Source organism: Cibotium barometz, chromosome 1, assembly GCF_041138505.1.
Source record: "Cibotium barometz isolate CiBa-2024 chromosome 1, ASM4113850v1, whole genome shotgun sequence".
Classification (NCBI taxonomy): domain Eukaryota; kingdom Viridiplantae; phylum Streptophyta; class Polypodiopsida; order Cyatheales; family Cibotiaceae; genus Cibotium; species Cibotium barometz.
The window spans coordinates 46,778,734-46,792,050 of record NC_141046.1 but is presented as its reverse complement, the minus strand read 5'-3'; the positions used below and the strand labels follow the sequence as shown (position 1 = coordinate 46,792,050).

General features: G+C 41.1%; 1 protein-coding gene across 1 annotated transcript; it reads right to left on the bottom strand.

Annotated features, from left to right (window-relative positions):
• Nucleotides 1–1,255: 1,255 nt before the first annotated feature.
• On the bottom strand, nt 1,256–3,163 carry LOC147642079 (feruloyl CoA ortho-hydroxylase 2-like). The gene is made up of 3 exons (XM_086802660.1): nt 2,573–3,163; nt 2,132–2,462; nt 1,256–1,869 (listed from the first exon to the last, which is right to left on the bottom strand). The coding sequence occupies exons 1-3, from the start codon at nt 3,103–3,105 to the stop codon at nt 1,621–1,623; spliced, it is 1,113 nt and encodes a 370-aa protein (XP_086658786.1). The 5' UTR covers nt 3,106–3,163; the 3' UTR covers nt 1,256–1,620.
• Between the last annotated feature and the right edge of the window lie 10,154 nt (nt 3,164–13,317).

The window sequence follows — 13,317 nt, the reverse complement described above, 5'->3', positions numbered from 1 at the left end:
GGCCTCATCACTTATGGTTTGGTGTGATTTTAGGGACAAGGGTACCTCTTTAGGTCATGTGCCTTTCCACTTCGAGCGAGAACGATGTATTGGTTTTTTACTCCATTCAAGATAGATCGCTCTTGGAAAGAAGTCTTAGGCATAATATCGTTGAGGATCCAATGGTCCAACCGGTGAGAATGGTGAGTAGGGAGGGATATTTTAACCCCATGAAAAGAATGCCCTTCTTTAGTTACACTCTGCGAAACACTAGACTTGGTTCTACGACAAATCCAAAGGGTCCCTACTTTTAGACTTCATTGGGAGGCTTATGGGATCACCCTTGACATTCAAAGAAATTTCTACGGAGCTTTCTGGCACTTGAGCAAGGAAACAAAGATTTCCTCTTTTGTTTGGATTTCTCTACATGGTGGTCTTGCCACCAACCAATGGAGATCAGTCATTAGTGCTAGCCAAACTTATCCAAGATATGCAAGAGATTTAGAGATAGTCTACCATTGCTACATAGAGGATTTGGATTGCAATAGCACAAGGATGAGAAGGGATACCTACATTTGTTTTGGTGCTATTGCTTGGTTAACACACTCAGGTTTGAAGGGAACAACAAACATATGATCACGAGGATTACCCAGGCAATGGTTCGGCAATGCCGTCTTCAATACATGCTAGAATCAAGCTATGTATCACTAACACAGAGATTGGACACCGCATGGGAGACCACTGCTAGCATCACGACCTAGCACATTTAGAAGCTTAGATGCACCTAGGCCATGGATGGTACTTTGGTTTATGATACACTATGCATTTGTAGGATTTGGTGTGACATTACCCAACATGCTCATAGCCACTTTGGCCAAAATTCAAGGATCCTCAAGGGTTGCAAACTGGAAACGTGGCTAGTTCATGAGATAGTAGGATCATGTAATCTTTTTCACTACCTCTCATATGGTACCTAGCTGGTAGCACAACGCACCAAATCGGTTGGGATTTCCCCCCTACTTGATCTAAAATCTCCCTTCTTGTAAATTTTTTTCATACTTAATAGAAGGCTCTTTTCCGAAAGAGAGAATTTTACATTGGCAACCAACCATTCCCCACCCACTCTCACCTCCTTAGCCATCCTCTATTCTCCTCCAAGTCATCCCTCCCATCACCTTCCATCCAGCCCTCTCTCTCTCTCTCTCTCTCTTCCCCAAGAAGAGAGAGAGAGAGAGAGAGAGAGAGAGAGAGAGAGAGAGAGAGACATACACACACATTTTATTAATATCTACAAAAGACCAAAACGGTCTATAAGACCAACGGTCTATAAGACCACACAATAGTATAAGTGTGTTGTAGGGCTTGAATACATTTTGTAGATGGGAGCCAACAACTCCAAGGGTTTATTAATCTCTACAAAAGGCCCAAAGGGTCTATACGACCAAGCAAATAGTACAAGTGTGCTATAGTGCTTGAATACATTTTGTAAATACGAGTTGTTGGCTTGAAAGAGCTGGAAAATACAAGTAATAGCACAGAGAATGGCACCACTAAACTAATAAAAAGCCACATGGACTAGCTGACATTCCACCACAATATATACTTACCTACTTAGAACTCTTACAAAGGAGTTTGGGCCCTTCAACACCTGAGATATTCTACACCTTGCGAGTCACCTTTGAAGATGTGTGAAAAAGCGTAGCGTCGATACTCAGAGGTGAGCAAGCTCCTAAACTTGGGAGGCTCCCTTGTCATCTTTAAGAGCTGTGGGAGGGGAGCCAACATGGAATCCCTACTTGGGTTGTAGAAGTAGCCAATTGAGTAGCGGGACTGGGTCTCATTAAGCACAACATAGTGCACCCCACTTTGGTAACGGTCATTGCTCCAAACCTGAGACCAAAACATGATTATGCACACAGGTGCACATGCACACACATCATTTATTACACATACATACATACATACATACATATGATGTTCAAAACTAATTGCACACATCATTTATTACACATACATACATACATACATATGCACACATCATTTATTACACATACATACATACATACATATGATGTTCAAAACTAATTGCAGCTTAGACTAAGCTTACCGATTAGGTTAATGAATAGTAGTAGTAGTAGAGCATTAGGAGTACCTGGAAAATGTCACCAAGGTTGACAACGAGAGCATCACGTCTAGGCTTGACTGCAATGTACGTACCATCTCGTTTCACCTGCAGACCCCCAACCTCATCTTGCCATAGCAGGGTCAACAAGCTCACATCAGAATGAAGAGGAAGGCCAAGGGTCATATTAGGTTGGGGGCACATGGGATAATGGTTCAACTTTACCCCAGCAGTATCCTCACCCTTCACATACTCTTCCAGCACCTCATCCACATTAAGAAGGCCCAGGCCTTGCAGCAGAAATACCGTCAACTGTTCTGCTAGCTTAGTGAAGCCAGTTGAGCACTCCTCCAAAGCATCACTAAACACAGGCTAATCACATCAAATTACAGGAAAATGATATAGAGAAAACCTCATTAAATAGTGATTGTTAACCTATGATATCCTGATAAACCCATAGACAATGATCACCTGAAATCTTGTTGATCTTGCTCCTCAGCCCACAAGCAATTGGCGACGGCCTGTATGTTTAGCTTACTACTAGAGGCCACTCTGAGAGCCTCAAACCAGCATTTGTTGGGGCTATCACGAGGGCTTCCACACATGTAGCCGGAGGAGAAGCTAAACCCACTCATTAATGAACCCAAAGACTTGGACATTTCAAGTTTACGCTCTAAGGGGAGAGAGAAGAACCTCCGACCATATGAATAGAGAGTTTCTAAAGCAGAGAGGGAGATGCCATGGTTGAAGACTTGGAAGAAGCCACAACTTGCAGCAGCTTGAGAGAGGCTATGGACCAAACGGTCGTTGTTGAGATTATCATCACCAGCTGTGTGATGATTAGGAGAGGAGATCAGGGATTGCAGATCGATTTCCGGGATTAGATCGCTGTTGTCGAAGCGATTAAAGGGCACACAGGGCCTTAAATTTGGCTCCCACTCGAAATCCTTCAAGGAGAGGTGGCCTTGTAGGAACGCCGCCAGAGACTCCGTTTCCACCGCCATACTGTGTTGTGCACTGCAGTGCTTCGTACTTCGAATGTGGATGAGCAATAATTGAGCCTGAGAAATGTTGAATAATATTTATTTATTGAACGACAGAAAGAAATGTTCAATTATCTATACAGGATTAAGGGAGAGTGGCTCTCCCTCCACGTGGGCAAAGGAGGGGGGCCTATTTCAAAATACTCCCTCCTCCTTGTGACGTTCACGCTTGCATTTGAAAATACCCACTCACGTCACGCTTGCATTTGAAAATACCCGGGTCCAATCAATTCCAGTCGCCTGCTGTTCCACGTCTACTGTTCGCCTCGACCTCCACACGGTGCAGGTATGTTTCTAAGGTTCCCTCCACGTGCATTGTCTGCTTTTACTCCAAGACGTCTTTCATGTCGGGACTGCGATACAGAGAAACGTAAGTGGTGTTAGTGAGGATGGAGAGGTCACATGCAGTTCTGTGTAAGGCCATCGACAAGTATAGCCATTCATATGTATAGTGTATGCACATGAGGGAAGGCAAAAATACAAAGATGAGAGGGACTGATAAAAAAACAAGATGACCTACATCTGCACGAATTTGTTTCAGCTTTTCTGCTCGCCATTCTGGATCCCACCATCTCTGTTGGCCACCTCCTCTCCCTCCTTCACCACCTCGGCCGCCTCCTCTCCCGCCACCGCCTCTGCCTCTTCCACCCTGTCGGTTTGGACCTCCCCCTCCTCCTCGCATGGCCATGGAGAACGCTTTTGACAGCTGACTCCTATGTTGCACCACTGAAACAGGGGATGGAACCGGAGGAGCAAAGAGACACCAAGATCTACCAAGCACAACTATGTTGAGCTGCAATCTGCATGGGTAAAAGGACAATTACGTCAAAAATCTGCAACCTGCAGCAACAACTAGGCAATCTGCAAGTGACAGCAAGCCACAATTAGGTCAAAATACGCAAGAGGATTCCTCATAGCGTCAAAAACGCCCTAGAATATACATGCAACACAGAGAGAGAGGAAAGAGAGCAAACACTGGCATGTTGGCGTCGTGTTTGCTCTACCTGGACCCCATCGATGATACGCCTGTCGCCCACGTCGTAAGGGTGTCGTAATGGTGCAGCGTCGGGTTGCAGCACATGTCCATAGCCCGCATCTGGGCGAGTTCTTCATGGCGTTGATGAGATGGAAGACGGAGCCGCCCACAGCCCCCATGGCCTCTTCCAACAACAAAAACAACTCCTCTGTTTGCATGCAACAACAGCTCCTCTGTGTTGCATGCAAACAGATTGTGAAGGTGGTGATTGTGAAGGTGCTTACATGAGAGTGGGGAGGCACGAAGGGCAGGTAGGGAGGCAGGGAGGGGCGCTGCTATGGAGGAGAGAAGAGAAAAAGGTTGAAAGAGACATTCTCTATGAGGACTTGGTCTTTGAGTGAGTCCAGAGAGCTGAGAGCTAGCTTTCTGGACTGACTCAAAGACCAAGTCCTCAAAGACAAAACACAAAACCAGAAACACAAGCCGACTTCAAGCCTGGACGTAGAGGCGGCACAGAGAGAGAGAGAGAGAGAGAGAGAGAGAGAGAGAGAGAGGGAGGGAGATGATGCATGCATGTCCACCGCGGCGCCCAGAAACAGTGAGAAGCTCTCTGCAAACCGACTCCAAGCCTGCAGCCAGCCTGGACGTAGATTCCACCAACACGCCCAGAAACACTGAGAAGCTGCAAGCCGCCTCCAAGCCTCGACGTAGCCCAGAAACGCTGAGAGCTTTGCCCAGAAACGCTGAGAAGCTCTCTGCGTTTACGTGCAAGAAGCCGACTCCAAGCCTCTGTGCAAGAAGCCGACTCCAAGCCTCTGCGTAAAGGCGAAAGAGAGAGAGAGAGGGGGAGGGAGAGGGAGGGAGGGAGGCAGGGAGATGATGCATGCATGGCATGTTTCTCCACGTGGCGTAGAGGCGGTAGAGAGAGAGAGAGAGAGAGAGAGAGAGAGGGGGGGGGAGATGATGCATGCATGCATCCCCACGCATTGACGTGGTAGAGAGAGAGAGAGTAAAATGATTTAAAATAAAAAGTGATTTATCTCTCTCTCTTTCTCTCTCTCTCTCTCTGCCGCCTCTACGTCAATCCCCACGCGTTGACGTGGTAGAGAGAGAGAGAGTAAAATGATTTAAAATAAAAAGTGATTTATCTCTCTCTCTCTCTCTCTCTCTCTCTCTCTCTCTCTACGGCCTCTACGTCAATATATATACAACAAAATAAATCACTTTTTATTTTGAAAATCCAAAATCATTTTACTCTCTCGAGAAAGAGAGAGAGAGAGGGAGAGAGAGAGAGAAGGAGCCGTTTGTATATATATATTATATATATATACACAACAAAATAAATCACTTTTTATTTTGAAAATCCAAAATCATTTTACTCTCTCTCTCTCTCTCTCTCTCTCTCTCTCTCTCTCTCTCTCTCTCTCTCTCTCTCTGCCGCCTCTACGTCAATGCATGGTGGTGGACATTTAGAAACTTATATATATATATATATAGAGAGAGAGAGAGAGAGAGAGATTTGAATTATACATTTTATTCGAAAGAATCGTATGTTTTCAGTAAAAATTTAATCGAATAATTTGAAGAAACTTATTGTACGATAGAATGTTACTAATATATAAGCCAGCCAGATTTGATATTTTTGTTGTTGTGGAACTTTACTGAACTTTTCCTCTTTGTAGAGTAAGAATGTAAAACTTACAAATGGATATTTAAATATTAAAATTATATATTTTCTTAAGCATAATTTTTCATTTATAAGTGAATAGTCTATTACATATTTTTAATATTCTAGATTACATTTTTGAAGTGAATAGTCTATTAAATATTTTTCCTCTTTGTAGAGTAAGAATGTAAAACTTGAAAATGAATATTTAAATATTAAAATTATATATTTTCTTGAGCATAAATTTTCATTTAGAAGCTTAAGGGAGACTGGCCCTCCCTCCACGTGTTTTGTTATACACACACACACACACACACACACACAAATATATATATATATATATATATATATATATATATATATATATATATATATATAGAGAGAGAGAGAGAGAGAGAGAGAGAGAGAGAGAGAAAGTGTAGAATAATTTGGGTTTTTTAATTAAAAAATGATTGAGAAAAAGTGGTTACATTTTTGCTAGCCTTCAAATTTTTAAAAATTTTGGTTATTCTATGTATGCTAGGCACCTCAGTTTGCTAGCTTTGAGCTCCACGTGGTTGTGCCTTCGCCTCCTCGAGCTCCTCGACCGCCTTTGTAGAGTAAGAATGTAAAACTTAAAAATGGATATTTAAATATTAAAATTATATATTTTCTTAAGCATAATTTTTCATTTATAAGTGAATAGTCTATTAAATATTTTTAATATTCTAGATTACATTTTTGAAGTGAATAGTCTATTAAATATTTTTCCTCTTTGTAGAGTAAGAATGTAAAACTTAAAAATGGATATTTAAATATTAAAATTATATATTTTCTTAAGCATAAATTTTCATTTAGAAGCTTAAGGGAGACTGGCCCTCCCTCCACGTGTTTTGTTATACACACACACACACACACACACACACACACACACACACATATATATATATATATATATATATATATATAGAGAGAGAGAGAGAGAGAGAGAGAGAAAGTGTAGAATGATTGAGAAAAAGTGGTTGCATTTTGGCTAGCCTTCAAATTTTTAAAAATTTTGGTTATTCTATGTATGCCAGGCACCTCAGTTTGCTAGCTTTGAGCTCCACGTGGTCGTGCCTTCGCCTCCTCCAGCTCCTCGACCGCCTTTGCCTCCTCCAAGTGCAAACCAGAACTGGTACTGCGCTGCTACCTTGAACTCGATGCAATTGTATACATGAGTGTTGTAATGAATTGTTTTATAATTAATGATTCAACCTAATATAAACATCAATTCAAAACCTTCCTAAAAAGTCAAAGACTGATGACTTTTGATTAATGTTTGATAAAGATAGAATGTTTCTAATATATAAGCCAGCCAAGATTTGACATTTTTGTTGTTGTGGAACTTTACTAAACTTTTCCTCTTTGTAGAGTAAGAATGTAAAACTTAAAAATGGATATTTAAATATTAAAATTATATATTTTCTTAAGCATAATTTTTCATTTATAAGTGAATAGTCTATTAAATATTTTTAATATTCTAGATTACATTTTTGAAGTGAATAGCCTATTAAATATTTTTCCTCTTTGTAGAGTAAGAATGTAAAACTTAAAAATGGATATTTAAATATTAAAATGATATATTTTCTTAAGGATAAATTTTCATTGAGAAGCTTAAGGGAGACTGGCCCTCCCTCCACGTGTTTTGTTACACACACACACACACACACACACACACATATATATATATATATAGAGAGAGAGAGAGTGTGTGTGTGTGTAGAATAATTTGGGTTTTTTAATTAAAAAATGATTGAGAAAAAGTGGTTGCATTTTGGCTAGTCTTCAAATTTTTAAAAATTTTGGTTATTCTATGTATGCCAGGCACCTCAGTTTGCTACCTTTGAGCTCCACGTGGTCGTGCCTTCGCCTCCTCGAGCTCCTCGACCGCCTTTGCCTCCTCCAAGTGTAAACCAGAACTGGTACTGCGCTGCTACCTTGAACTCGATGCAATTGTATACATGAGTGTTGTAATGAATTGTTTTATAAATAATGATTCAACCTAATATAAACATCAATTCAAAACCTTCCTAAAAAGTCAAAGACTGATGACTTTTGATTAATGTTTGATAAAGATTTGGATTGTTTTGTTTTAAATAAAATATTTATTTATATAGAATATATATATATATATAGAGGACTACCTAAAGATTTCAAACAAAATGTATTATATATATTTATCTATACCTTGAACATTCATGGATGGGAGAGGAGGCTATTCACATGAACGGCTTGATGTCAACGGTGTGGCCAACGGCAGCCCCTTCGCCATGGCAGAAGGAAACGATCGATCACTGTCTTGGTTTTTGTTGTGATACCTGAGAAGCCCATGGGACCAAATCCCTTCTGCATTGCATTGCCCCTCATACCTCTTATGCTCGAATTATTGATATACACGCCTTCAAGAACAGATTCCTTTATGAAAGTTGGCACAGTATGTGTCCTCTACATGGGGAACATGCATGTTGTTCAAACAATGTGTCCTCTACATGGGGAACATGCATGTTGTAATGAATTGTTTTAAAATTAATGATTCAACGTAATATAAACATCAATTCAAAACGTTCCTAAAAAGTCAAAGACTGACGACTTTTGATTAATGTTTGATAAAGATTAGGATTGTTTTGTTTTAAATAAAAGATTTATTTATATAGAATATATGTTACATTCCCGTAACGCCGCTACGGGCATTACCACAAGAGGGGACGGCCTCTGGCTCACCACCCAGCCATAGAGGAAGAATGAGGATTGCCCCTCATCCCCCAGGCTATATAGTGTGTGGCCTGCCGTCCACACTAGCCTGGCCGCCCATGACTCCGCATGGGCGTCCTCTCCCACTGAACCCCGGACATGGCCATCCGGTCTGCCGTCGGTCACAGGCATTACAGCCTACGTGACATTACCCCCCCCTTAAGAAGAGTTTTCGTCCTCGAAAACAAACTGGGGAAACCTTTTGGAAATTGCACTACGGCGTTCCCAGGTTGCTACTCCTCATCCCTATCTGTCCATTTAACAAGTACCTCCTGGTACACTTTATGTCGGGTTTGTCTGTCTCGATACCCAAGAATCCTTTCCGGTTCATGTGGTATCTTTAGTGGAGTGATCAATTCCACCAAAATCTTTGGAGAAACTGCGTTCTCTAACCCGTGAACTGATTTCTTCAGTTTACTGACATGGAAGACAGGATGAACTTGAGAACTCTCCGGTAACTCAAGTTTGTAGGCTACGTCCCCAATCTTCTTAAGGACCTTGAAAGGACCGCAATATCTAGGAGAAAGTTTATCACACTTTCCCATTTTCATGGTTGCTGACTGCGCAGGAACCTTTAAAAATACAAAGTCACCTTCTGCAAAGGTCACTTGTCTGCGTCCTTTATAGGCAAATGTTTTAGCGCCTTTCTGTGCGCTACGGATGCTCTCGCGTGCAGCTTTGAGCATATCATTCATTTATCAAGGAACTCCTTGACAGATTGAATCTTCTCCTTTCCAGGCCTACAGCCATCGGAGATCTCGGCTGGAATCCATACATTAACATGAATGGTGTAAATCCAGTCGCTGAGAGTTTGTAGTTGTTATAGGCAAACTCCAGTAAGGGTAAGTACTCTTCCCAATTAGATTGCTTCTTACTAACATAAGAACGCAACATATCCTCTAGAATTTGGTTAACTCTTTCAGTTTGACCATCAGACTCCGGATGATCTGCCGTACTCATACTCAGAGTAGTATCCAGCTTTTTGAAGACTTCCCTCCAAAAATGACTGTTGAACTTTCTATCTCTATCCGACACTATATCTGCGGGCAGGCCATATAGCTTGTAGAGGTGTTCAATAAAGAGTTTTGCTAACTCTGGCATTTTCTCGTGGTAATAAACTTTGCCAGTTTAATTCACCTGTCCACTACCACCCACACCGAGTCATTCCTTCGACTCGTCTTGGGTAAACCGGTAATGAAATCCATGGAAATGCTTCCCATTTCCCTTGAGGAATCTCCAACAGATGGAGTAGTCCTCCAACCTTAAGACGTTCATGTTTATTGACCTGGCACTTACTGCATTTCAGCACATAAGTCTGGACGTTCTTAAACAAACTAGGCCAATAAAACTGTCTTTTTACTAGTGCATAGGTCTTCTGAATCCCAGGGTGACCCGCACTTGGACTATTAAAACTATACCCCGAAGACTCGGCTAGCCTCTCCGGACTAACTCTCGCCTCGCTACCCGCCGCACCTACGGCCAGTCTCTCCGGACTAGCATTACGTGCCGGCGAGGAAGGTGGGCGCGGCTGTGACAAAGTGCGTACGCGTACAGCGCGCCAGACCTCTGTAAAGACAGGATCATGCTCACACAAGCCATGATTTGGTATTTCAACCAAAACCCCAAGGCAAATTTCATGCCTTGATTTTGCATCATGTCATTAGCACAGAAGCTAATGTACTGGAGAGCACTCTAGTAGCGCAAGTTCTTAGACTATACTACTAGATATTTGTAGACTACGCTACCATGTTGTATTACCAACTTGTTAAAATTTCTCGTTGGAAAGCTCTACAGCCAATCTAATCATGCATCACAAGGATTAGTTCCAAAGCTGAGAGATACTTTTCTCTTAGAGTAACATCTTTGCACAAGCATATGCTCTAGAATTTTGTTGAGTTTCTAACTACCATCAATCTATGGACGGTTAAACTCCACTCCGACTCAGAGTAAATGTAAGTTTTGAAAATTTCCATTCAAATGTAACAATCAAACTTCCTATCTCTTATGCCATACTATATATGCGAGTAGACCATATAGTATGTGGAGATGTTTGATAAAGATTCTTACACCACTACGGGTGTCTGGAATTACATCCATTCACTTACAACTCTTTGTTGCTATTACCAGACATATCCCTTCAAGTATTGTCTGGACTCACAAAACTATTCGAGTTTATGTGATATTTGAGGATATCCCTCCTTTCCCTCAAGAAAGGTTTTTATCCTCAAAAACTTTACTTTCAAGCGGACTACGCGCTAGTGTCATGGGTCCAAGAACAAATCTAGACCATGTTTAATATATTTTATTCTTGAGTCCTTCCAAGAAACTTTTAAACATCTTGAACGAAGATGTGGTATAGTGTCTACGCACATATGGTGGTACTATTTATAAATTGCTTTGCAACAGATCAGTGGTTTCACACTTGTAACAAAGTGCTTCATTGTTGCATATTATTACCCTTCATAAGCGGTTACACACTTATGAATCATTTGGGTGGGTTGTACCATCTATCAAGAAAATACAAACTACTAATAACCACATTATCAATCCACAGATAATGACTGAGCTTGCTGCGAAGCCATAGGTTGCTAGATAATTGATGGTAATTACACAAGTCCAATGTCCCATTCCATCGTACATTCAATATAAATGCAAACATCACAGTACTTCGTGATGATGAACTTAGGAATTTCATCCTATCCCTGTTTGGTGTTGGTATGAAGTATAAATATGAGAACATTATTTGCTGCCTCCTCATTATAGCGGCAAAGCTACCTACCCATCACAGGTGGCAATCTCTACCAAGCTATAACCAATGACAAGCAAATAAACGAGTACTTTTGTAAGAACTTCATAAGCATATCTCACACCAAACTCATAATCACTACGGATTAAATGCCAGGGCTTGTAAAATTGAATGTTATCTGATAGGTAGAGGGGATCATCAAACTACGGATGACCTTGACAACTCACTAGGACTAGTGATGTGTAACTTTTAAGTTACTCCACTCCCTTGCTTATTCCATACCATCGACCGAACAAATCGGTCCCTCGCGATTTGAGCAACGTCAACATATTTATGAGTACCTCGATACTCATGGATTGTGGTTCGGTAATTTAAAATGTTGATTTAGAGTATCTTTCACTCGAAGATCTTAATTTTATTAGCAGCAATGTATTAGTAGTGAGTAACTACGTACCCACCATCATCACACTAGTGAGTAACTACGTACCCACTATCATCACACTAGTAGCTACATACTAGTCTGTGAGTAACTCCGTACCCAATGGCGTACCTCCCCCGAGTGGGAGTACCATATAAAGCCATCTATAACAAGATGCTTAAGTCACTTGTTGCTAAGAAGTGACTACACAAATTACTCCTCCATTGCACATTGCAGTACAATTTCTGGTATTACAACACGAATTTTGGACGTCCTTATCATAGAGGTCAACTTAAAAACTAGTGCATAGGTCTTGTGGAGTCTCGGCTGACCTATCCACACCACTGGTGACTTTCTACAAAAAATGTGGCGCCGAAGTCACCACCTATGTACTTTAACTCCGTAAAGTACATGGTCTCCATTTATCATCTATGGAAAGTTGTAAAACATTCCTGCGATGGATATTTATCACCCTAAAATCATTGTGCACTATTTTAGTGTGAAGAGCTTTTTTCCTGGGTACCATGGTCACCCCAAGCTCTTCTTTTGCTAAATTCTCCGATTTAACAAAAGATATGTCTGCCTCCGAACACTTCGGTTCAGCCCCAGACTTTGAGTTTACTTTTTAACACTCCGGTTAAGTCAAAACTCACCAGATACAGTAGGATTTACCACTAAGCTCTCCGGCTTAGCCTTCTATCCTAACTCAGCCCGAGTTTATGTACACTTTAATGTCGGATCCGATACTAACAACAATCAGGCTCATCTGGAGTGAGATACTACTCACTATTGCCATGTAAAACCTTATTAAATCCTAGAAATGCTCCACTCATTCCTTAGGGGTCATACGACTCATAGGGTTTACACGCACATGAACTTTGTAAGCAAAATAGCCTGTCATGCAATATTACAATTGCTTATGTAGGAAAGTAATATATTTCCCAAATTCATATGGTAGCAACTAAAATGTGCTCACACAATCGCACACTTATGTTGAACATAGGCAAGACTACGCTTGCAAAATGCTATAGGGCGTCCCCCATGCATGAAACTGTCCAACCAAGCTAGTCTTACTGCTAACCTCTAGATTTAGATCACTCCGGAACTAAATCACTCTGTTAGCACTAGTACACCATCATGGTCTTGCTACCTAGAGCTTCTCCGAACTCTGTAACTGGGTTTTATCCCAACTCATGGCTATATTTGTAATTTTCAAAGTTCAAATTTTATCTTGCACACTTTATCACTACGGACAAGTGTACATACAGACCTGCCAAAGAGTCAAGTTACATGCACAAGCCTTGGCGTCCCATTCCACCAAGACTACAATCGATTCCGTGAGAATTGATGTCCCATACCATCAAATTACCACCAAACCAATTGATGTGACATATAAAAAGGCTCTTTCCCCCCTCGAAAGATCACCACAAACTCTCGAGCAGTGGGATGTCGACGCATGGCAATAAAAAGAAGAGAAAACCATGCTTGTATGTTTAAGAACAGTTCTCTTCGATCAAATTGTATAAGGGCATTGAGCATTACATCTCAAGACTATTGTTTTGTCACTACAAAACAAACACAAATTTGTCCGAACA

Coding starts and splice junctions, on each gene's coding strand:
- LOC147642079 (XM_086802660.1), bottom strand. CDS start 3,105: ATGGCGGTGGAAACGGAGTCTCTGGCGGCGTTCCTACAAGGCCACCTC. Junction 2,463..2,572: donor CAAGATCAACAAGATTTCAG/GTGATCATTGTC, acceptor GCCTGTGTTTAG/TGATGCTTTGGAGGAGTGCT. Junction 1,870..2,131: donor ACCTTGGTGACATTTTCCAG/GTACTCCTAATG, acceptor TTTTGGTCTCAG/GTTTGGAGCAATGACCGTTA.